The 23205-nt window shown below is 39.2% G+C and overlaps 2 protein-coding genes across 10 annotated transcripts in view; one reads left to right on the top strand and one right to left on the bottom strand.

Annotated features, from left to right (window-relative positions):
* Positions 1 to 7: 7 nt before the first annotated feature.
* mapk8a (mitogen-activated protein kinase 8a) lies at positions 8 to 12039 on the top strand. 7 transcript variants are annotated; one of them, XR_014126735.1, is made up of 13 exons: positions 501 to 690; positions 2374 to 2552; positions 2643 to 2772; positions 2903 to 2961; positions 3228 to 3366; positions 4456 to 4621; positions 5810 to 5881; positions 6276 to 6458; positions 6689 to 6813; positions 7261 to 7324; positions 7641 to 7718; positions 7947 to 8172; positions 11902 to 12039. XR_014126735.1 is itself a non-coding variant. In XM_081725275.1 (12 exons), exons 2-12 carry the CDS (start codon positions 2395 to 2397, stop codon positions 8090 to 8092), a joined length of 1320 nt encoding a protein of 439 aa, XP_081581401.1. In that variant the 5' UTR covers positions 8 to 115; positions 2374 to 2394; the 3' UTR covers positions 8093 to 10566. The 7 variants fall into 7 exon arrangements, 6 of the variants coding, with proteins under 6 accessions (XP_081581401.1, XP_081581402.1, XP_026867022.1 ...); XM_081725275.1 differs by lacking the exons at positions 501 to 690; positions 11902 to 12039 and adding an exon at positions 8 to 115 and having other exon boundaries at positions 7947 to 10566; XM_027011221.3 differs by lacking the exon at positions 11902 to 12039 and having other exon boundaries at positions 500 to 690; positions 8022 to 10566.
* arhgap22a (Rho GTPase activating protein 22a) overlaps positions 10401 to 23205 on the bottom strand; it is a 25152-nt gene continuing 12347 nt past the window's right edge. For 2 of the 3 annotated variants that reach the window (XM_081725274.1, XM_081725273.1), the window contains 7 exons: positions 20021 to 20143; positions 18204 to 18411; positions 17395 to 17527; positions 17144 to 17217; positions 16909 to 17030; positions 15453 to 16344; positions 11479 to 12091 (listed from right to left, as the gene is read on the bottom strand). In XM_081725274.1, coding sequence (XP_081581400.1) covers positions 11869 to 12091; positions 15453 to 16344; positions 16909 to 17030; positions 17144 to 17217; positions 17395 to 17527; positions 18204 to 18411; positions 20021 to 20143 — 1775 coding nt within the window. In that variant the 3' untranslated portion in view covers positions 11479 to 11868. Of the gene's footprint in view, positions 10529 to 11478; positions 12092 to 15452; positions 16345 to 16908; positions 17031 to 17143; positions 17218 to 17394; positions 17528 to 18203; positions 18412 to 20020; positions 20144 to 23205 lie in introns of those variants that run through there. The other variant, XR_014126734.1, reaches the window with a different exon arrangement.

Below are 23205 nucleotides of genomic sequence, written 5' to 3'. Positions count from 1 at the left end.
GATTAACACAGACAGTTTGACGGCTACAGGTTAGAGGAAGAACTGCAGTGTGAAAGAAGCCTCGCGAAATTCAGAACGATGAAAATGTTTTCACTGGTGTTTGTCAGAGTACGAGGTATTTGTGAATTTTTAACTCCATGATTTGAAATATCTTCACTTTATTCTTCCCAATAGCTCTTATATCTTATACAAGTGCCTACATGAGAGAGAGAGAGAGAGAGAGAGAGAGAGAGAGAGAGAGCTAGCCTGTAGGAGAAAACGCTAAACGTCATCAAAATATTTTTGTCAATACCCTAACGTACACTCCCTCCAATGTCCTAATGACAACATATTAACAACAACAACAATAATAATAATTATTATTATTATATAGTGAACACTGGAGCCTACGATCATAAATAGTTTAGTTATAGATGATTTCGGGTTGGATCCGAATCAGTGTATGATGCCACGGAAACGTGGAGATTGTGTGATGTGACGTAGAGCACATGTCCCTTGAGGTGTATGCAAGGCCTGTCAGTGGAAGGAAGCGTTGTGTATTCGGTGAGGTCATGGTTTTTTAGCTGAACAACAAAAAAGCCGTTATTAGTTTTCTCTGAATGCTTTGACCGCGAGTTTCTAAAGGATTTTGACACAGAGGGGCTTATTAAGATAGGAATAAGGAATTAATTCGAATTCAATTCACTGCAGGTAAGGCGTTGTAAGCCTCTTAAACATGGTATTGTTTAGCTGTGGGGGAGGGTGTTTGCATACTGTACAGCTGGTTTATTTTCGATGAACCAAATATGTAGCAGCATTTCAGTTTGAAATAATTCGCCTATAATTTGTTTCAACACAGTAGCCTACGCTGGTGAAAGACAGGATCTCCAGATCGTTTGGAACACACACAGTGTTTTGTTTTCAGGCTAGCTAAGCTAGTGGACGAGTTGCTAACGGTGCTATCCATCCAGATTCCAACCGAGAGTTTAAGATCGTATCATTGCATTTTTGGATGGGAATCAACGTTCAGTGTAATGCCATGGTAATGCGGTGTGGGGTAGCTAGATGAGATATAGTTTGCCTATGAAGGACGTTCGCAAAATAGGTTGTCTCTCTATTAACGTTTGGACAGTAAAGCTTGAACGGGACAGTATAGTCAAGGTTGTTGCTCTCCAGCACAGTACGTCTACATGCATCATCAGTAAAACAATAAAATATTGATTTATTGAACAGCTCATTAAAAAAAAGATTTCATTGCTCAGCTACTGCATTAACGAGGTAGAGGGTTTTTGCACCTGCTGAACTGCAAGTAAATCTGTATATGTGCCTTCTTTACTAAAATGTCGCTTATATCCTTACATTACAAATTATTACAAGGCATTTCTTGATTAGGCATCAGCTCTCTCATGGCTGTGTGTGCTTTGATGGTTCAGCTGAACTGTAGGTTTTGCAGGTTTTCACAAGTAGATCTGGGCAGTTTGTACATAGAACAGTTATTTTCGTTCATGACCTGTAACGCTACTGTCATCTTTTCAACTCTACAACTTGAAATGGTGTTTTAGGAAACAAACATGGTTAACATTGATTTTTGAATATTAACATATTTCATGCTTGCTTTCTGTGTTCAGCCTCTTGACAAATCTGTATGCTTTTTAATTGATAAACACATAAAAAAAGAATTGTTTATTTTTCAGTGATTTGAATTGCTTCACACTGAACAGATTTGCTTACACAGTTAGTTTAATGAGTTTCACTTTCAAATTTTGACAGAATATGTTGTAATCTGTCACTAAGGACCTAAAATGTTTTGTTCACATGTCACTGTCAGGCTTTTAAATAATAGGTGCAACTCAAACTCATTTTAGTTTTATTCAGGGTGCTATATTTAGAATACCATTTAATATCTGTGGTAATATACTGAGTGATTAGGGAAAATATTGTGCTATGTTATTTCTGCATTTGGTAAAGGTTCTCTGCTGAAGTAGGTATTGCTTCTTTCTTGCATGCAAACATTTTTGTTTTAATATCTGTGTTTTGGTCTTTCCTTTGAAGCAATTGTGTTAAATTCATTCAGAAGCAATCTTTTTTGGCAGTTCTTGACTGTTTTATAATGCAACCTATAAATTGACTTAATTTTATAAATGGCATATATTTTCTTTATAGTTCTGTTCTGCATGTTAAGTTAAATTTTCTTTTGTCATGGATATGCCGAAAGGACTAAAGCCATAGAGCAGTTCTAGACCATTCTGTGCTGTTCTCTTATTTTCTTCAGAATATTTGTCTCAACTACCAAACTGTACAATTATTCATCAGAGCTGCATTTATAACATCTGAAGTTTCACACTGCTGTTTATAAAAGGTCTGTTTTCTGCTGTTTCATTGTGTGTGGTCTAGGTCCATAGACTTCTGTACTGTATGAATGCCCAGACATCAGTTTGCGAGGACTTCATCATGAATAAAAACAAAAGGGAAAAGGAATTCTACAGTATAGATGTGGGGGATTCAACATTTACTGTTCTGAAGCGCTATCAGAATCTAAGACCGATTGGCTCTGGAGCACAGGGAATAGTCTGGTATGTACATAGAGACCCAATACTGCAGTACAGCACAAATCCCCAGATGTGTACAGTTGTTCACCTGTTTGTCCTTATTCCCTTGTATAGTTCAGCTTATGATCACAACCTTGAAAGAAATGTTGCTATTAAGAAACTCAGCAGGCCTTTTCAGAATCAGACACATGCCAAACGAGCATACAGAGAACTGGTGCTAATGAAGTGTGTCAACCATAAAAATGTAAGTCTTTCTGAAACATATAACATGGGATTCAGTTCTGTGGGGAATTAAATCAATGTTTATTCACACATGTATATAGGTATGTTAGTTTGATGCTAAAGCAAGATTATTTCTGTATTTACAATTCCAGATTATTGGCCTCTTAAATGTTTTTACACCACAAAAAACATTAGAGGAATTCCAAGATGTGTGAGTATGCTGCAAAATGCCAACATTCTTCACTGACTGGATATATATTCTGTAGGTTTGTTTAGTATAGTGAAGGTAAGAAACATATGGACCACAGGCTCAGTTATCCCCCCCACTCATCACTCTCTACATCTTTTTCCTTTCTCTCTCTTCCCCTCTCTTTCCTCTCACCCCCACCCCTCCCTCTCTCAAACACACCCACTTCCATTCCCCTCCCCCAACACCCTCTTTTTCCCCTCCCTGTGCCCCCCCCAACCCGGCGGCAGTTACCTAGTAATGGAGCTGATGGATGCCAACCTCTGCCAAGTCATTCAGATGGAGCTGGACCATGAGCGGCTGTCCTATCTCCTGTACCAGATGCTGTGTGGCATCAAGCACCTCCACGCGGCAGGGATCATCCACAGGGTCTGTGCTCGCTTACCTAAATAAGAACCAATGGCCATACAGAGCAGGCGCTGCACTGAGGGTGAAAAAGCTTAATAATCAGTTAAGGTGGGGGCAGGGGGAGGGGCTCTGTTCTCCAGAGCTGACTGCAAACAGCTCGAGTGCCTCGTCCTGCCTGCTGCTCACTGCATTGCGCTGGGGAGGCGGTGACGTGCTGAGGATTGAGGAGGCAGTCCCGAGTAACCAGTTGACATCCATCCCACCCGAGCAGTGTGCGCATATTGATTCTTTAGCATGATGAAGTATATTTCTGGTATCGGAGCTGAGTAAGGAGGCGTTACATGTCATAGCAAGGTCATCCTCTGATCTTTGTTAGTGACTGCCTTCATACATGAAAAGCTGACAATTTTAATTGATCAAATGGTTAGCAGGGACACTGACAGCTGTGGCTAATTATTTATTAGTAGGACTGATTCTCACATTTCTCATCTTGTAGTGAAGAAGTATAAGGACATAAAGTATTATGGTATAGTTGTGATGCAGGCAGCCCCAGAAGGACAAATGTACTGGATAGTCTGTTCTTAGCTATTTCAGTATAATGGTCATGAATCTCAAAAACAGACTTTAAGAGGTATAATATTATAATATAAAATATTATAATTATAGTATAATATAAAAGGTTTATTAAATTTTCCTGCATTTAAGTAGCACTTCAGGACGTAAAGAAACGTATATTATTTATTGCCAATATTTATGTAGTAATGTGAGTAAGAGGATACTAACGATTTATTAGCCCAGTTCCCTTTTCTATTAAGAAGAAAAATCAGCACGAAAGCCCAGGGACTAATCGGAATGAATTGAACTGTCCAGTTGATTTGAACTGGGGTATGAACAAGTTGATTAATTCTTTCTTTTACAAGGCCCTCTTGTCTATGTGCACACCTAGATGCTACCTAATTTGTGACTAATTAACAAAGCTGTCAATAATATTTTATAAGTATATTTACATTAATATTTTATGAGTTTACTTTGTGTGTTGTACCATGGATTATCTTGGCTCAGATATTTTTTTTAATACAAAAAAATGCAAGTGCTCCTTTACCCTTGCAGGATCTGAAACCCAGTAACATTGTAGTCAAGTCGGACTGTACCCTAAAGATCCTGGACTTTGGATTGGCCAGGACAGCAGCCACTGGTTTGCTAATGACGCCATATGTGGTGACCCGCTACTACAGAGCCCCTGAAGTTATCCTGGGAATGGGATATCAGGCCAATGGTCAGTGCTGCGGACAAGCCGCAGAATGCCTAGCGGGCATTTCTTGCGAATGCCTAACCGTAAACCTCATCCTCATCTTGCAAGTCTCATTTCATGCTTTGATTGGCCACTCCTTTGCTTTCATTAGTCTGACAGTTTTAAGGAAGAGCTGTGATGTATAAACTTTGTTGAAAATGTGGCCCTTTTCAGTAGTGTAGTTCAGCTTTGGTTCTTTATGCTTTGGTTTTTTTATGCTTTGGTTTTTTTATGCTTTAATGATTCCACAAAATCAGTGTTGTGTATGAATGACTATGAATCCACATAACTAACTAACAACTTCTACTTCTTGCTGATTTGCTGCTTAACCATCTCTTTTCCTTTCCTTCTACTACAAACAATTAGTGGACATTTGGTCTGTGGGCTGTATTTTGGCAGAAATGGTTCGTCACAAAATCCTTTTTCCTGGAAGGGACTGTATCCTTGTGCTGCTCTTGGTGGTTTATTACATTGTGTGGATATATTTATAGTAGCAAAGATGTAGAAACCATTTTATCCATCTGTCTTCAGATGATCTGTTTACTTGTCAAATGGCATTTAATTGAACGCCTGTCTGATGCTTTCATGTGGCAGTACCCATGTTTGTTCCAGCTGAACACACACTGACCACACCTATTGCAATAGCTCTATTTTGTTATATGTGCTGGTCTTTGCCATCTGTGGTTTTCCATGGGGGTTAGGTACACCACACTTCTGTTGAGGGTGTTAATGAAGTCTAGATAAACTCAATTCAAACTCAATTCCCCTCACATGTTTAACCCTGGACCATATGACTCTGGCCCGCTGAGGGTTAACGAGCGTTGGAGAGGAGTTTCATCAGGTAACAATACCTATCTGAGCTCAAATGCAATATTTATCACATGGACAGTGTTAATACAGTCCATAGCCTGGTATAGTGGTCCAAGTACTTGAAATAAACATGGTTGTTTAAATGTTTTGAAGACCAGTAATGGGGCGATGACGATATAGAAACCTTTCATGAAAGCAGTTTGCTTAAGGAATCTATATGATTTTGGCAAGATATTGACACATTTGCATGCTCATTATTTTTGCCCTCACTTCTTGTCTCTCATCTCATTCCTGTCTTGTGTGTTTGCTTTTAGTTATGTTTGTGTTGCATGCTAATTTCATATTCATTTAATTTTTTTTCAGTTGATGTCTGGTCTGTTGGCTGTATCATGGCTGAAATGGTCAGAGGTAGTGTGTTGTTTCCAGGTACTGATCGTATCCTTATCTGTCTGTTGTTGATCAGCCATTGTGTGGCATTCTCTGTTTTACACATCAGTTCAAACACTACGGCATATAAATGTTACATTTTTGTGTAATGGACAGATATGAAGGTTGCAAATCAAATGATCTGATTAGCACAGAAACTCTACTAATTGTAGGATTTCACAAGCAACAGTGATTGATTTTAAATGTAAATTAGGCTCTGTCAACTCTTGTTATTCTTTGATGACAGAACAGGCAGAAATGTATGTGAACATATAGTATCTTAGACTCTCAATATGCCCATGTGCAGTCATATGCTTCATTTGTGTCCCATGCTTCTTGATTTCCTTTTCTGCCATACTTTTTCATGAGCAATGCAATGCATTCTTAACCATGTTCTCTCAAGATATTGATCAGTGGAACAAAGTCATTGAACAGTTGGGAACCCCATCCCAAGAGTTCCTTATGAAACTCAACCAATCTGTGAGGACATATGTGGAGAACCGGCCCCGCTATGCTGGATACAGCTTTGAGAAGCTCTTCCCTGATGTTCTCTTCCCTGCAGATTCAGAGCACAACAAGCTGAAAGGTGAGTTGAACAAAACTGTGAGTTGTTAATAGGTTTTGATATCTACACTTCAGTCCATTGTGAAGTGTACAGTTGTTCATGAAAATCCTGTCGTCTCATCTGCATTTTGGAATGCACTTGAGTATTTCAGGTATTTAAAGAGATCTGACTGAACATAAAGGTCATGATGAGCCTTGTGTTTGTGTGGAAGAAAGGTACCCTTGACTCTGTGTATATCTGCTGCGTTTTAGCAAGCCAGGCTCGAGACTTGCTTTCCAAAATGTTGGTAATAGATGCTTCCAAACGAATCTCTGTGGATGAAGCTCTACAACACCCGTACATTAATGTGTGGTATGATCCAGCTGAAGTAGAAGCAGTGAGTATACACACACACACACACACACACACACACACACACACACAGAGACAGAGACAGAGAGAGCGTGCATTTCACCCTTTGTTCTCCAGTGTGCAATTGGAACCAATTAGCAATATTGTTACCACTTAGCAATCTGTACAATGACACATTTATTTAGGATGAAGTCAGTATTATTAAACAAATAGTCATCAACATTTTGCCACAATAAAAGGTTACTAATGTAAAACTTTAAGGCTCAATATGTTATGGTGTAATGATACTATATTACATTCATAGGCCATAGTAGAATATGATTACATTCACAGGCTATAGCAAAATGAAAGATGGAGCATAAATCACAATGTCTGCATGTATGCTTGAAAATGAAAATGTATTATTAATTTCCCTACTGAAGATTTCTGAGGCCTTTTGCTTCACTCTCTCTCTCTCCCTACCTCCTCACAGCCCCCTCCAGTGATTACTGACAAGCAGCTGGATGAGAGGGAGCATACAGTGGAAGAGTGGAAAGGTGGCAGCAGCTTCTATTCAATTACACCATTAAAGTTAATGCGTGAAATCTGATGCAGAGGATGGTGCCAAAAGTTCAGTGTGAATATCACTTGCCCTCTGCACATGTGGTCATAAGCCTGTCTGATGAAGTCACCTGAAAAGTGTTAATGACCCCCTAAGGCATGTTAAAATGGCTTACGCTTGTTACTTAATTTAGAAGATGGTCATTTCTTTCGACTTACATAGGGAACATATGCAGTGACACCCGCCTGCTTCCATGACGTGTCCATTTCTCTCTCTCTCTCTCTGGATCTGTCTGTATCTTTGTGCATCAGAATTAATTTATAAGGAAGTACTGGACTGGGAAGAGAGAATGAAGAATGGTGTGATACGAGGTCAGCCCCCTCCTCTAGGTTAGTTAAACTGGTTTCTTCTCTAAATTAGGTATATGCTATAAAGAAAGGTAAGTGCTATTACTGTAATACAATGCGCACAGACCTTTTGTACACCCCCTCAAATTTTAACAGGCTGATTAGCTTTCATCATTCCACTCCTCACATAGTACTAATGAAACTACACCAGTGAGGCTATACCAGTGTGTGTTCAGTGTCTGACTCACCTGTATGTTTCTCATAGCACAGGTGCAGCAATGATCAATGGCTCCCCTCAGGCCTCCTCCTCTTCCTCCACCAACGACGTGTCCTCCATGTCCACAGAGCCCACCATGACCTCGGACACAGACAGCAGCCTGGAGGCCACAGCCGGACCCCTGGGCTGCTGCAGATGACTATCACCCTCCCCTGGAGCCTCGTTGTGTGTGGCATGGTATCAAATTTAAGCCGGTCAAATTGCTTCTCTAAATGCCAGGTATGACATTTGCTTCCTCTCTAAATACCACAAATCATTTTTTTTTTCCCCCTTTCTTTTGAGTAATCTTCCTTAGCTATTGAATGTTGGAAGTTTTGATATGCTCACTCAATTCTTCTCATTTTATAAGCTTGGAAAAAGCATTTTGCCATATTGTGGTAGAGTGATTTTAAAGAAGATCTGTAAAGACTAAATTGTGAATATATTTTTTAATTTCTTTTTCTTTTAGTGGCTTTTTTTTGTGGGACATTTGAGTAAAAAAATGTCTAGAAACAAGCTTCAAGTTGGTATTTTGAATATTCAGATACTGATGTAAAAATATTAAATAGTGTACAAATTGATATCAGTGTAGTATAGTTATTTAATTTTTTTGTTGTTGTTTTTTGTGCGAAAACTAGGATGGTTTCCTTTACTGTTTTTCATTATTCTTGCCCAGATTACTTTTATTTTTGTTTTGTACAAATTTGTTACCGCAAATAGTCATTCATAACATCTAAAATATTTTTATATATATTATTTTATTAGGTTGCTTTCATTCTTGGTTTGGTTTCTGCTGCTGGTGAATTGATTTGGTTGATTGTGATATTCAGATATTGTACATTCTAGTGTCAGATCCAATCTAAAATTGGATGTAAATGTCATTTTGAAAAATTATTGATAATTTTGGAGTCTTTAGTATTGAAACAGCTACATAATGACTTTTGCAACACTAGTCACAATTTATTTCCTTTTCATCCAAAAGTCAGTTATTTTTCATTTCCATTTAAAGTAGATTCACCACAGTTTCCTACACTCACCCAGTATATGGCATGAAAGGTAGTTCTGAGTCTTTCAATGTTATCTTGGATTGTGAGAGTGGTGTCTTTCATCTCCAGTCAAGAATAGGTGCATTGTCATTTTTGTATGCAAAGTGCTCATGGTTTCTACACACAACATGTGATTATTTATTTTTGTGAAATGAACCCAGATAGAAATAATTAATTTCCAGATCCGTTAAAGGTGTTTTTACTTATATTTTATTAGGTATGCAGTTTGTAATGGAAGGTGGGGTAAGGAAATGTGCAGTGTTAAGTGTGTATGTTGTGGGTGTGTGTGAGTAGGTTGGATTGGGAGTGGCTATAAGCATTAACGTACGGCACTACAAAAGTAATACACCTTAATTTATGAATGCATGGTCTAGATTTCAAGTGAACCCCACCCATCAACATTTTTTCCCCTCTTTCTAAGTATGAGCTTGTAAATAGAATGTCTATTAAGGTTATGAATGTCACAGACACTGTAGGTTTAGCCTGTTATTTTTAAAACAGTTTCTTAAAAAGAAAATCCATCAAAACAATTTTGGTTTTATGACATTTTTGATTTGCAGTGCTCTTAATAGTAATACTGATGACCCTAAATGACTATTTTGGAATTCTTAGCTGCAGTTATTTAAGCTTAAACAAAGTTTTAAAAGCAAAAGCCATATGTATTCATGTATTACATTTGGCAGTGAACAGAATCAGCTTCAGTAGAATTTGAACTACCTCATACTGAGCTCTTTATTTGATGCACATTATAGCCCACAATTTAAGAGCAGTATACTAATGTGACCTTTATTTGTTTATTTATTTTTAAAAGGCTTAATTGTTACAATGATAACAATTCTAGTGTTTTGTGGGTTTTGTTGGTATGTCTGGACTGTCTGTGTGTGTGTGTGGTGTTTGTTTTATATATATGGTGTATGTTTGTTTTAACTGGGCATGTGATACTTTGGATTACTTGTCCTCTTTCAGTTCATATGCAAAACCATTTCTGTTTCCCCTAAGGGTAACTGCAACTTTGTCATTTCTTTTGTTTCTCTCAAAGACACTTATAACCTAAAGGAATTATGTGTAAGATTGTTCATGTACTGCAGATTTTGGTTTCTTTAATGATGACCAAACCTAATATCAAGCAAAATGGTAGTTTTCAACTTTATCATAGTGATAGTGTGATGGTAATGGAGTGAATGCAGGTGTAAAGAAAACCTAACCACAGTTTTCACAATTTTTGGAAAATTTTGAAGATGTGAGCTCAACTGACCAAATTTTTTAAAAGCTAGATGACTTACAAGTGACATTGGGAAATAAAGTTTCTTTGATTATTGCAACTGGATAATTAAGCTTAATATATGCATGCTTATAACAATGAAGCCTAAGTTAAACATGCAAATCTTACACATGGCTCCTTTTGTTGCCCGTGTGGTTGGAGAAAAGTCCAAATGCCCTGAGAGCTTGTGTTCTGATGGTGCTGGGTTTATAATGCTCCACAGTCCACTCATGCATCTGCAGAGTGCCATGCCATCAAGGTGCACTGAATCTCAACAGTGTTGTAACCACTGAAAATAAAAAAGAATAAAAATTAAATGAAATCTGAGTAGTGCTTGTCAATAGATCACTTTTGTTAAAGTAATTTTAATGGGCAGTTTGTTTCAGTTGCAGATTATGTAAATTATATCCTGTTTGCATTTCTAATTGTAGTTCTCTTAGATTTTGGGAGTAAATGTGTAAAGTCCCCTTTACTGAATGTACTTTATAGTTGTTTCAGTGCTATAATGACATTTGACACTGACATTTTATCACACTGCTTCTTTTGAGAGCTTCTGTGTGATAACAGGCATGACTATACTTTTGTTTGCAGTTACATTTTATTTCCAGGGTCAATGATATGAAAGCAGAATGCATTTCAAAGACCTCTACTTTGGCACTTTCATGATGAGGAATTAACCACAAGAACAATTTAAAGCATCCACAATTCGATCACATAGTCATAGACTTTCTACTAAAATTCATGGACAAGTATATAACATCATTCATATTTATTTCCAACACTTATCAGACACTAAGTTTAATCAGTTTTTCTTTTCTTTTTTTTTTCTTTTTTAAGAAATGCCACCTGAGAAATATGTTATACAGTAAATTAATTACAATGCATAGTTGTTAACCATAGCAACCTCAGGTCTAAATTGTTTTTGATTTTTTGTTTTTTAAAAAAAAGGTAGCATACAAATTATTAGCTGCAGTTTTTGTTGATGATACCACTAATGATATTGCATTTTTTCATCATACTGCATCTTAACCTTAAGATAAAGGGATTTGCCAAGGGAGGTTTTTATCATAACAGTCATTAATTAAGCAATAAATCATTTGCCATGATCTTTTTATATGAGGGGGATGTTATGTGAAGGTTGGAGCCTGTTTGAGGTCACATATTTCAAATTGAAGATTTCAAAGACTGTGAAGAAGATTGTGTAGAAACTATGAAACGTAGAGTTGGGAGTTGACATGAGAGAACAAAAAATGCCTCTGTTGTGGTTAAGCATTATTTTCAATACCATGCATCAACGTAAAAGGCACTGTTATGGAAATAATCTGCCTTGTGAATAGCACTGAGAGTAGGGAACGGCAATCACATCATTGGCAAACAATCAGGGAGGTCATGCTTTGGTATCACTTGTGCATACTTGGAAGTGAGGCCATTGAGAATCTAGTGAACATAATAATTTAAACATATCAATAAACAGACTAAAGAATTAGGAGGAAAATAAATTTGCTACACAAGACAACAGGTGATCAAGTTGCTGTAACAAAACAGCACAGAATTACCTCAGAATACCCATGATACATGAGTAAAGAGATTTACAGTGCCCTCTAGAACACTGGCTTTGTTTGTTCAGTGTCACATTTTGCTTGTCCTTGCTCCCATACTCAGATCCCCTAAAGTGGAGAAGAACTCCTCCATCTCACTCTGCAAGAGACGGTTGCGCCTCTCAGCGTCCTCACGGGCCCGCTCTGAGTTGTGCAGTTTAATTTCCAACATTCTGTATTTCTTCTTCTCCTGGTCTAATTCCTCCTCTAGCCTGTCAACTTGCTCATGCAGGGATGCACTTGTCTCTTCCAGTCTGTCAGGACAGAACATGAGGTGAAGGGTCACACAATTATTCAAGCATGCATTAAAAAAAATTGTAATCACCACTGTGTCCTACAAATTCAATACCTTGCCCCTGCACTCACTTTATTAGGTAGTCTAGTCTTATATTTGCATTTTTCAAGTGTGCAGTTACATATTTCATTTGTTTCTATACACTATTTGTTAAACACCATACCTTTTCATCACTGGTCAATTTCTGAGCACAGCACCACTGTTAATCAGATAATATTTTGGTGTTTGACTGTTTCTAACACAGCCATCACAGCACTAAGTGTTAAGGGTGGTCTGACACTCAGGAAATATTCATCCAACAGTGGTTATGCTGTCTGAAACTGGTCATTTATAGATTTGGAGGACAATTAAACTCTTATTTACAACTTATGGGTTGTAGTCTCTACATATGTACAAGGTGTTTCAAAGTGTCTAATATTTCTAATAAAGTGGGTGATATGTGTAATGTGATGTACTGTGGTAGTTATAATGGTTTCCCAGGAACATGGGCTTAACTTTGCTTTGAAGAGTGCTGGGGACAAATTTGCGTTCCTTTTAAGAAACCAAGCCTTCCAGAATGCGTTTCACAAAAAATAAATTAAACAATAAAAATCAGCTTGTAGACGTTGAACAATACAAGATACACTATCAACGCTGTGGTTTAAAGTATATTTGTAGTACTGTTTTCTATTTATTTTTTGATTAAAAATAGTTTATTTAATTTCACGTTGTTCTGCGTTTCCAAATTGTGTGACAGGCTAAAATATAAGCACGAACGTTCTGATTCATTAGGAATATATTTCATTTTATTGATGAAAAAAGCATATTATTACTCAAATTATTACTGAAATGAAGTAAAGCCAGCTTATAAAGGAAATAGTAATATTTTCAGAGTACACATTCAAAGAGTGGGGACAAAATCAGCTATTTCTGGAAGTTGTGAGGCCATGTCACCTGTGCAAATTATGAACGTGCCCAGGAGCCATGTTATGGAGATACATGCTGTATAAGGATGCTGCTTTCCTGCTCTTGTCTCCCTGCCAGAAATTATTTTGAAAGGATGAATGGGAGTGTTTATTCAAGTGGGGCAGACAGTTTTCTTAGATGGGACAACACACTGAACAGCAAATCCAAACAGCTTGTAGAATCGCGTTCTTCATAAAAAGGAAAATGGCACTTTTCATATGTATGACTCAGTTAAAAGTCACACTTTGGTATGTAAATTGGCAGGGACAACATTTTTTTTACTCTAAAACATTTTATTGACCTTTTGCTTGACAAGTGTTAAAGAAATCAGTAAAGTAATCAGAAGGACTGCCAGTCTGGATCCCTTCCACAATAACCTGGATCTCCATATCTAACCCACATACCAAGGCAAGATAGACTGAAATAGACATTAAAGTAGGGAGACATTAACTAGGCCTCTACCTAGGAAAAATTGTGAGAGATCTTGGTCACAAAATATGTAATATTGACATCCAGCATTTATTTTTTCTATACAAATACCAATTATTCAATTAACCAGTATGAAGATATGATTTAATGATGTTAACATGAGTGAACAGTGAATATTTATTTTCTTTTCCCTTCTGTGAGGGCTTCTCCTGTGCACCCTTGATGGTGTTTCCTTCACAAACCAAGAATTTCAAAACCTGTTGAACTTCCACTTAAATTCTTCTAGGAAGCCATCAAGAACACAACAGCCCCTCCCTAGTACGTACTGCTGAGCTTGTGTTTCTCTGTTTTACCCAAAGTATGCATCCAAATGTGCTTGTGTTTGGATAGCATAAAGAGATACACTTGATTAATTTCTTGGCTGACCTCTCTCACTGTATCCAATTGCTGCTGGTACAGTCTTCCAGGACTGCATTAAATCAGATTACACATGATTCTTTTGTAACTGCTGCCCCTTGTGGCCCCTACCAGAATATCAACATATTATACAATCATGAAATCTTCCATGCAAAAGTTTGGGCACCCCTGGTCAAAAAATACTGTGTTACTGTTCACAGTAATGTTACTGTTAATGTTTACTGTGAACAGCTAAGCAAGTTGAAGATGAAATGATTTCCAAAAGGCATAAAGTTAAAGATGCAACACACCTTTCAACATTTTAAGCAATATCAGTGTATTATTTTGGTTTTGTACAATATTAGAGTGAAAAAAGAAAAGGGGTACCTTGCAAAAGTATCGGAACCCTAGGAAATTTGAATGCTCAGTTAACTTTGACCGAGGTCTCAGGCCTGTTAGGGTTATGGCTTGTTCACAATCATTGTTAGGAAAGGCCAGGTGATGCAAATTTCAAAGCTTTATAAATACCCAGACTCCTCTAACCTTGTCCCAAAAAACAGCAGCCATGGGTTCTTCTAAGCAGCTGCCTAGCACTCTGAAAATGAAAATGGTTGAGGCCCACAAAGCAGGAGAATGATATAAGAAGATAGCAACGCATTTTCAGGTTGCCATTTCCTCAGTTTTAAATGTAATTAAGAAATGGCTGTTAACAGGAACAGTGAAGGTCAAGATAAGGTCTGGAATACCAAGAAAAATTTCAGAGACAGCTGCTCGTAGGATTGATAGAAAGGCAAATCAGAACCCCCGCTTGACTGCAAAAGACCTCCTGGAAGATTTAGCAGACTCTGTAGTTGTGGTACAATGTTCTACATTTAGGAAACGAGTCCTGTGCACCAATGAGGTCAAAATAGGAATCAATCATGCTTTGGGGTTGTGTTGCAGCCAATGGCACGGGGAACATTTCACGGGTAGAAGTTGAAAAGAGGGTGGCTTCTACAACTGGATAATGATCCTAAATATACTTCAAAATCCACATTAGACTACCTCAAAAGGCTCAAGCTGAAGGTTTTACCATGGCCCTCACAGTCCCCGGATCTGAATATCATTGAAAATCTGTGGATAGGCCTCAAAAGAGTAGTGCATGCAAGATGGCCCAGGAATCTCACAGAACTGGAAGACTGTTGCAAGGAAGAATGGATGAAAATCCCTCAAACAAGAATTAAAAGACTCTTGGCTGGCTACACAAAGCATTTACAAGCTGATACTTGCCAAAGGGGGTGCTACTAGGTACTAACAATGCAGGTGTGCCTTTTTTCATTTTTTTCATTTTTGCTTCGGGGCCTTTTTCATTTTTTTATTTTTAACATGTACAATATCAAAATAAAAAATTGGTTTTGCTTAAAATACAAAAGGAATGTGTCATCTTTAACTTTATGCCTTTTGGAGATCATTTCTTCTTCAACTTGCTTAACCTTTCACAGTAACATATATTTTGACCAAGGTATATTGTATTTCCCCCTGCATAACCAGTGTGTGCTGTTCTCACTTACTTTCGTATTTGGGATTCATAAAGAATCTTCTGCTTCTTCAGTTCATCTTTCAGCTCTGTCACTAGGCTGCTAAGTGCATACGACTTGTCCTCAGCATCTTCTGCCACATGCCCACGACCCTCCACATTCCCGTTCTCACAGCACCCTGTGCTTCTTACGCATAGCTCCATCCCATCGCCGCTCTTTGTCATCTCCGGTGCCCTCCCTTCAACCCCGGCCTGGTCAGAGCCTGCCTCTGACCACTCAGCCCTGCTCGAGCTCAGCCTGGACTGGTCACTGCACACTGACTCGGACACTGATATCTCACAGGAGGATGTGGACCAGGGCGTGCTGGCCACGCTGGGCACACTCAGGCTGGACGAGGTCACGTTGTCATAGGTGGACAGGCGGTGCGAGAGTGGTGAGTCCTTGCCCACACGCTCCCCCGAAGACGTGCGCCGGTGGCTTCGCAGTGAGGAGAGTCCGTTCATCAGCCAGTTGCTGGTGGCAGGCAGGCTCGATACATCTACAGACGAACCACCAATCTTGGCCGGCTGAGCACGCACCACACTTCCTTTGAAGGTGCATTTCCAGGATGAGAGGGTCCTGGGCTGCTTGCTGGGGCTGACCGCTTGCATGCCTTTCCCCTGCGATGGCGGCCTGCCACTGGTGGGTCCACCTGCATTTGTATCCAGGGATGTGGCACTCCCGCATGTGGCATTGGCGATGCTGGAAGCAGGGCTGGAGGAGGGGCAGCGCTGGTTTGATTCCTCTGAGAGCCATCCCACCGTGCTGCGCTGACCACGGGGAGAAGCCTCTCCCTCTTCGCCAGACACACAGGACTCCACACCACCATAAAGCCTTTCATGCTCACTGATCAGCAGTGTCATGAGGTGCTGTACCTGTGACGTTCCTGGTAGGGGACACAAGATGCTAACACACTACTATCCAGGAGACAAAAGATGCCATCTCTCTACTATCCAGAGGACATAGGGTGCTAGCTCTCTACTATCCAGGGGACACAAGATGCTAGCTCTCTTCTATCCAGGGGAGACAAGGTGCTAGCTCTCTACTGTCCAGGAGACATAAGGTGCTAGCTCTCTATTTTCCAGGGAGAACATGACAGAAGATTTTTGAGTTCAGTTGCTACATGTGGTCGCCCATGCAAGGTAAGATCTTATCCAGAATCAGGGCAGCTTGCAGGTGCACTCAGTATAATGTGCAGAACAATATGTACCACTGCCATGTTCTCTGCCATTAGTATCTCACAGCTAGTATTAGAGCTACTGCAGTACAGCCTCATAGCAATTCCACACTGCAGCATTACCTACATCTCCAAACTTGGCTGAGTTAGATGTCCTCTGATAATAATACCCTCTTGCTGTCTATTTATAAGGCTTCCACTATTTATTACAACCTTTAAATAAATATGTCTAGTCAGTTTTTAACAAATTGACCAACATATTGTTTACCTTACCCTCCATCATTGTGACAGGATCTTCGATTTTAGGTCTAAGGATATTTGGTCCAAACACTGTTGCAAGATTCTGAACACTCATCTTATTTTCATTTGAGTGGGACTGAACTTCATCCAAGAATCTAAAAAAAAGTAAAAATACTGCAAAGCTAAAAAGTTTTTGTGATGTTTAGATAAAGAGATACAGATTCCTACTCTCACTGTAAAGCTACTATCTATATATGTATTGACTTACCTGCAGATGTATTTCAGCAGGTTGTAATTGGCTTGAGGAAGAGTCTTCACTTGCTTAGCTAGCTCGCTGAGTCCCTTAAAAGGAATATGAAACAATGACAATTAGAACTGAAACTGAATTTCAAACAAACTAAATCAGAAATCAGTGCAGGTCTCCCCACAGTGTGTACATCCTAATATGTACATCAGTAAATTGATGGTGGAAGGTGGGCCAAACTAGTCTGACAGCAGCGCTCATGAACACTGTCTCACCACTTCCTCGTCCTTGAGCAGGAGCTGGGCACAGGTGAGGAAATCTTCATATTTGCTGAAGGGGATGACAGGCTCAGGCAGCTCCCTGAGGTAGAGCTTCAGGAGAGACGCCACCGTGTGGATATCAGTGTTACTGCAAAACACAACTCCAAGGTTAGTACAAAACCAGGTCAGTGAGTTCTTTTTCCATGTGGTTCTCAGCCTTGACTTGTTAACACTGTCTGCATATCAAATCTTTTCTATATTCAGTCTATTCTATTATTGTGCATGTTTCTGTAGCTATGAAATCTGATGGTACTGTTGTTAAGTTATTGGGAGGGGGGTGCTTCTAGGATGTGGTTATTTCTGGTTACTCACTGGCAATAACAATGATCAAGATGAAATTAAAAGAACTCTGATCCTTTTCCTAGGGAGAAAATTCACCTTGCTGGGAGGCAAGAGACACTTACGCTATAGAGATAAATATTGCCTGTCTGTCTCTCTCCCACACTATAAGGTTTCTCTATGTTGTAACATGTAACTAATTTGTTCTTGCACTGTTAATAAACCTATTTGTGTATTCTTAAACCCACGCATCCTAATTCCTCCTTATGAGTGTTGCATAACACAGTGCCAAATTGCTATATGATAATTAAACAGTGTTTAACAGTGTTAATGTTTAAGTATAAAATAATTTAGATGTTGATTCTATCATAAATCAGAATTACAATTTGGTCCCTTATAGTACTCCATTCATAAAGGTTTTACAGATTTTTCCTTTAGAGATGACTGTGTGATCAATGTGTGATAATAACCAATGGATATCCTACTTGTCAAACAGAGGTTTGTCACCACAGTCAAAAGCGTCCTGGAGTTCTTTGACTAAGTTTGCCTGTCCTGGCATGCGAAAGAGCCCCTCCTCTTTCAGCCCCTGCTCCCGTATGAAGTCCACGCACTGCTCCACCAACAGAGGGGCCAGCCGGGGCCCAAACTTCCTCTCATATAGCACTGTGTCCTCTAGATGTTGACCGAAGATCCCTATGACAAAACATACATGCAATCTAAGTCATAACTCAAATATGCACAAACATGGCATGACCTACTGAAAATCAGCAGCTTGACACATGCCTTCAGAAATATGGGAAGGAGTCTTGAGCAGAATGCTAAGCTTTATTCTGACTTCTTCTGCCTGTGCATTTCCTGTGAACACGGTGCACAGCTCTGTGTGCAGGAAGTACTGCCAACCCAGGACGCATGAACAGGCAAGAACCACAGAGCAGCATAGTGCTAACTTCAGGCATGAGATACATTACAGATCCAAGCAGGGTGTCCCAAGCTGGCAGACATCTATGTCACACACAGACCTACAGCAGTCTACAGACACATCCTGATGAATGTTGTGGACGTGCCATTAATCAACAAAGGAGCATTTGTTCTGCCTCCTTCCACAGGAGCTGTAATCCAAGCTGGGAGACTGTGGTGTTTTGTGAGAGACAATGAGATTCGTGCACCCAGACAAACAGGTATACTCTTGTCTGTGATTGGTCCAGCCCATGTAAATAAAAACAAGCTGTAGGGTATCAAGCTGTAGTCATGGTACATCTGTCAGCCACATATATAGTCTCTAAATGTGAGAACTTTTTTTGGGATAACATGAAGTGTGTTGTGATCTGAATGGGTTATAAAAACAACAAGGCTCTAATGCAGAAAATGACTGAGATCCTCAAACTCTTATCTTACAGCAAAGAAGACATGGTAATGTCAAGTATCCAAGCTTTGTGAGTGTTCCAGTAAGAAAAGTGAGCTAAACAATAGCATATCATAATAGGCTTGCTCTTCTCTACGGCTTTGATCACAAGAGCTAAGGCAGAGAGTTACAGGTGCTGCTGTTGTTTTTAGCATGAATCTCAACATGGATACACATTTCACACATTTGTTTCCTATGTGCAAGCCTGTTAAGTGGCAAAAGTGGATGGCAATGTAAGCTCTTGGCTACACTCATCTAATTAGTAATGCTATTTCAGATTTGCCTCTGGGTTGTACAGAAAGTAGAAAATACCTCTGTGTTAATAACAACACTGCTGTAACACAATACCAGGTGATACAGGCATTTTGGCAGCAGGCTCTATGACTTAGGGTTTTATTTTAGTGCACTTGTGCACCAGTAAAGGTATTTGTATCTGTGAAGCAGAAGATGATTTCATTGTAAGCACCAGATTTACATTTACAGCATTTAGCTAACACTTTTATCCAAAACGACTTACAATTATGACTGAGTACAACTTGAGCAATTGAGGGTTAAGGGCCTTGCTCAGGGGCCCAGCAGTGGCATCTTGGCAGTGGAGGGGCCTGAACCAGCAACCTTCCGATTACAAGTCACGTACCTTAACCACTGAGCTACCACTGCCTGACCAGATCTGGCTATCACTCAGCAGAGTGGCATCTGACTATTAGCATCTCCATTAATATGGTGGAAAAGAACAGAGAGGTTGGAGTATGAAGATGTTAAGGTGTGCTGTGCGTGTCCTGGTGCATGAGATGTGCTGGTGTATTTATGATGAATATATGCATGTGGTGGTGGGTATGATGTAGATATCTGTGTGGTGGTGTGTGTGATGTAAATGTGTGGCTCTCTTGAATGTGCTACCTCCTCCAAAAGGAGCCCAAATGACGCGCCGGATGGCTTTGACCCAATCCTCCATGTCATTCTGAGAGTTTGCCATAAGCAGGAAGGCCTCATGACTCAGAGCTGATCTGTCCTTCTCTCCACCTAAAGAGAGACAGGGAGACAGGGGGACTGACAGAATCAGGCAGTGGGAGAGTTGCATGAGTTATACAGGCAAGTCCACAGGAACATAATATATTCTAATTTAAGTGAGCGATTAATAATTGATCAAAAATAATGACCTTCTAACAGTATGACATCGATGACACTTCAGATGGAAGGTGAAAACCATGAATTAATAATTAGTATAAATTCCCTTTATATATCAAATAGATACATTTTTCTTCATTAATCCTTTTAAGATTCATTAAACTTTAATAATAAAGATCATGTCAATCATTATTAATCTTATTTATTTCACACCCAGAAAGCTGATTCACTCAGTGCTATGTCCAGACAAATGAATCCTGAGGCAACATCAATGAGAAATGAATTAAATTTACATTTTAATAAACATACACTTTAAAATAAATATCATGCAAAACAAAGCAGAAAAGAATAATAGCATTTGAACATATGGCTGTTCATAACAGTCTTAAATGTGTTCTGTGAAGTAAGGATGAGTAGGTGTTTTTATTCAGATGCTATCATCAAAATATGAATGATGAACTACATGATAAAAGTGCCATTATAATTACCTATACACAGCTATTACACTAATCCTGAATTATTCTTGAAAATTACTCCTTCTATCATTAGAAATCCCTGTGTGCAGCTGTACCCAGAATATGCAAAAATGGCTTAGGTGCGATTGTGCAGTTTGGTTACTAACCACTAGATAGCAGTCTTGTAAAAGGATTTCAAGTGACAAAAAGGATTACAAATTAAGAATGACAACACCTAATTACACAAAATGAACATCAGACAAAATTATTGTGTATTTACGTGTATAAAAAATAAGATTCATGAAAACACCAAAACCAGCCTCATATCCAGTGATGTATTACTGTGGTTACAAATGGAAAAGCAACCGAATTTTCAAAGATTTTAATAACAGAAGATTCTAAGATTACTGTATAGCTTCAACAAATATTTGCTTTCCTGTCCTCAGATTTTCAGTCTAAGAAGGCATAGTAACATTTCACTTTTTATTTAATCTCATTCTTCTTGCTCAATTTATTATAATATACTTATTTTTGGAAAACTTAATTTCTCATTAAACCCGCATCTCAAGAAAGTGTCGTTTTATTGAACATTCACTGTTTCAAGTTTCAAGTTTCAAGTTTAGTTTATTTGTCACATACATAGTCATACACAGTATAACTCGCAGTGAAATGGTTGAGTGCTCTGTCCAAACTGAGGAAAAAGAAAACAGGGGTGCATAGTGAAATATATATTCTATATATATACAAAAATATATTAACAGTGTATGTACAATATATGTATATTATGTTTATATACACAATGTACAATGTATATATGGATATTTATCCACTGTACATTCAGGCCAGAGTTTCTGGGAGAATTACACCTATAAGTGCCTGTCTATAGGCTCAGAGGCACTGAAGAATCTGGTTATTGTCAGCTGCTGTGGGCCTGTGTAAGATAACACACCCACAGCTCTCTGGGGAGACAGCAGCATGGCCTGCCCTGCCCTCCGGGGGGAGTAGGAGAGGAAGGTACAGGAACACAGGAGTGCACAATCCTCCTCGCTTTTATGATGCAACTAATCAGGAGCTTGAGTTTACACAGAGGAGTTGCCTCATAAAGGCTGCATGCATGTCCTCAGTAAAGGGCACACAGAGCAGCGCACTTCTACTGCACACAAAGTAGTGGACTCCTACTGCATGTGTGCTGTCTCTGTCTGTTCTCTGTAAAAAAAAAAAAAAAAAAAAAGGTACACTGAGTAAAAAAAAGTACACTGTCTCTGCCTCGTTATTGGGAATCCGTGTGCAGCCAAGCTCTGAGCGTTACCATTCTCCACCCAAGCCACAGGGCAGCCCTTCTGGGAAACAACCGCTCGGTATTTGCCCTGCAGAGCAGCACAGAGGTCCTGGCTGTTCATAGGGACATGTTCTCCCATGGGCACAGCTCAGCCCTGGGCCAAACCAGCTCCCCATAGCAGTTTCCCAGCAGACATGCATGAATTGTGTGCTCATGGTGGACAATGCTTTTTGTATGACAGCTAGCATTTTCCCTACTGATGGGAGGTCATGGCTGTGGACTGTTTATAAGGAGGAGGCCCAAGCTGTGATGTGCATTTTTAACATTCCATGGGTGGTAAGCACTAAACAATGTCAGGACTCTTTGCTCATCTTTTAATATATGATGGGTTGCTGGGTACAAAACAGATCTGTATTTGGAAGTCTGTTCTCTGGATTGGAACCAAATATTTACATTGTGCTCTTGGGAATGTTCAATTGTTTCATCTCATGATAACAATGTATGAGACAAGAGCCTTTGTATTGTAAATAGGGTTAATATTTAAAAATTCCAGATGAGTAACTGCAGTGTACAAGATGTAGAGAAAATGAGAAAATTGAAGTGAAGTACACAAGGTTTTCAGGAAAACATTATATTTCAGACAGAGGTCCTTCATCTGTTGCGAAAGCAAAATTAATAAATTAAAATTCAAAGGCATTAAACTGGTAAGCAGTGGCAGTGGCAAAATCCTTCAATTCACAAATGTATTCTAAGACTGTGAAGAAAAACTACAAAAAAGAGTGGAGTGGGAGGAGATGCAGCCCTTTGGGCCTGAGGCCTGAAGATGAAAAGTACTGTCTTAGTCACAGCTCACCACAGACACATGTGCATGGAAGAGGTTGAGCACTGCCTTTCGTGTGTACACTCAAGACACCCTACAGACAAAACATGTGAATGGAGATCACACCTGACATTTGAGGAGCAAGTGATTTTAATTTCTTGAAGTCTTCAACAACCTCTTATGGGCATCAATGAAACAAAGCTCCCAGAAATGGATCAAAGCTCAGAGCTATATGTAGATGCAGTGCATGCATGACCTTAGGAATGGGCTCTAGTATTTTAAACACAAAGTTGATCCCTTGATCTACTGAACAGTAACTACTATGCTCAGAGTACTGGAGTTAAAATGTACTCTTTCTGGGGGACTACAAATGTTTGGATCAAGAGAAATTGTATAGATTCCA

Source organism: Electrophorus electricus, chromosome 12, assembly GCF_041902795.1.
Source record: "Electrophorus electricus isolate QZ-2024a chromosome 12, ASM4190279v1, whole genome shotgun sequence".
In the NCBI taxonomy this organism is placed as follows: Eukaryota; Metazoa; Chordata; class Actinopteri; order Gymnotiformes; family Gymnotidae; genus Electrophorus; species Electrophorus electricus.
Note: the sequence above shows the minus strand (reverse complement) of the source record. Positions and strands in the feature narration are given on the sequence as shown.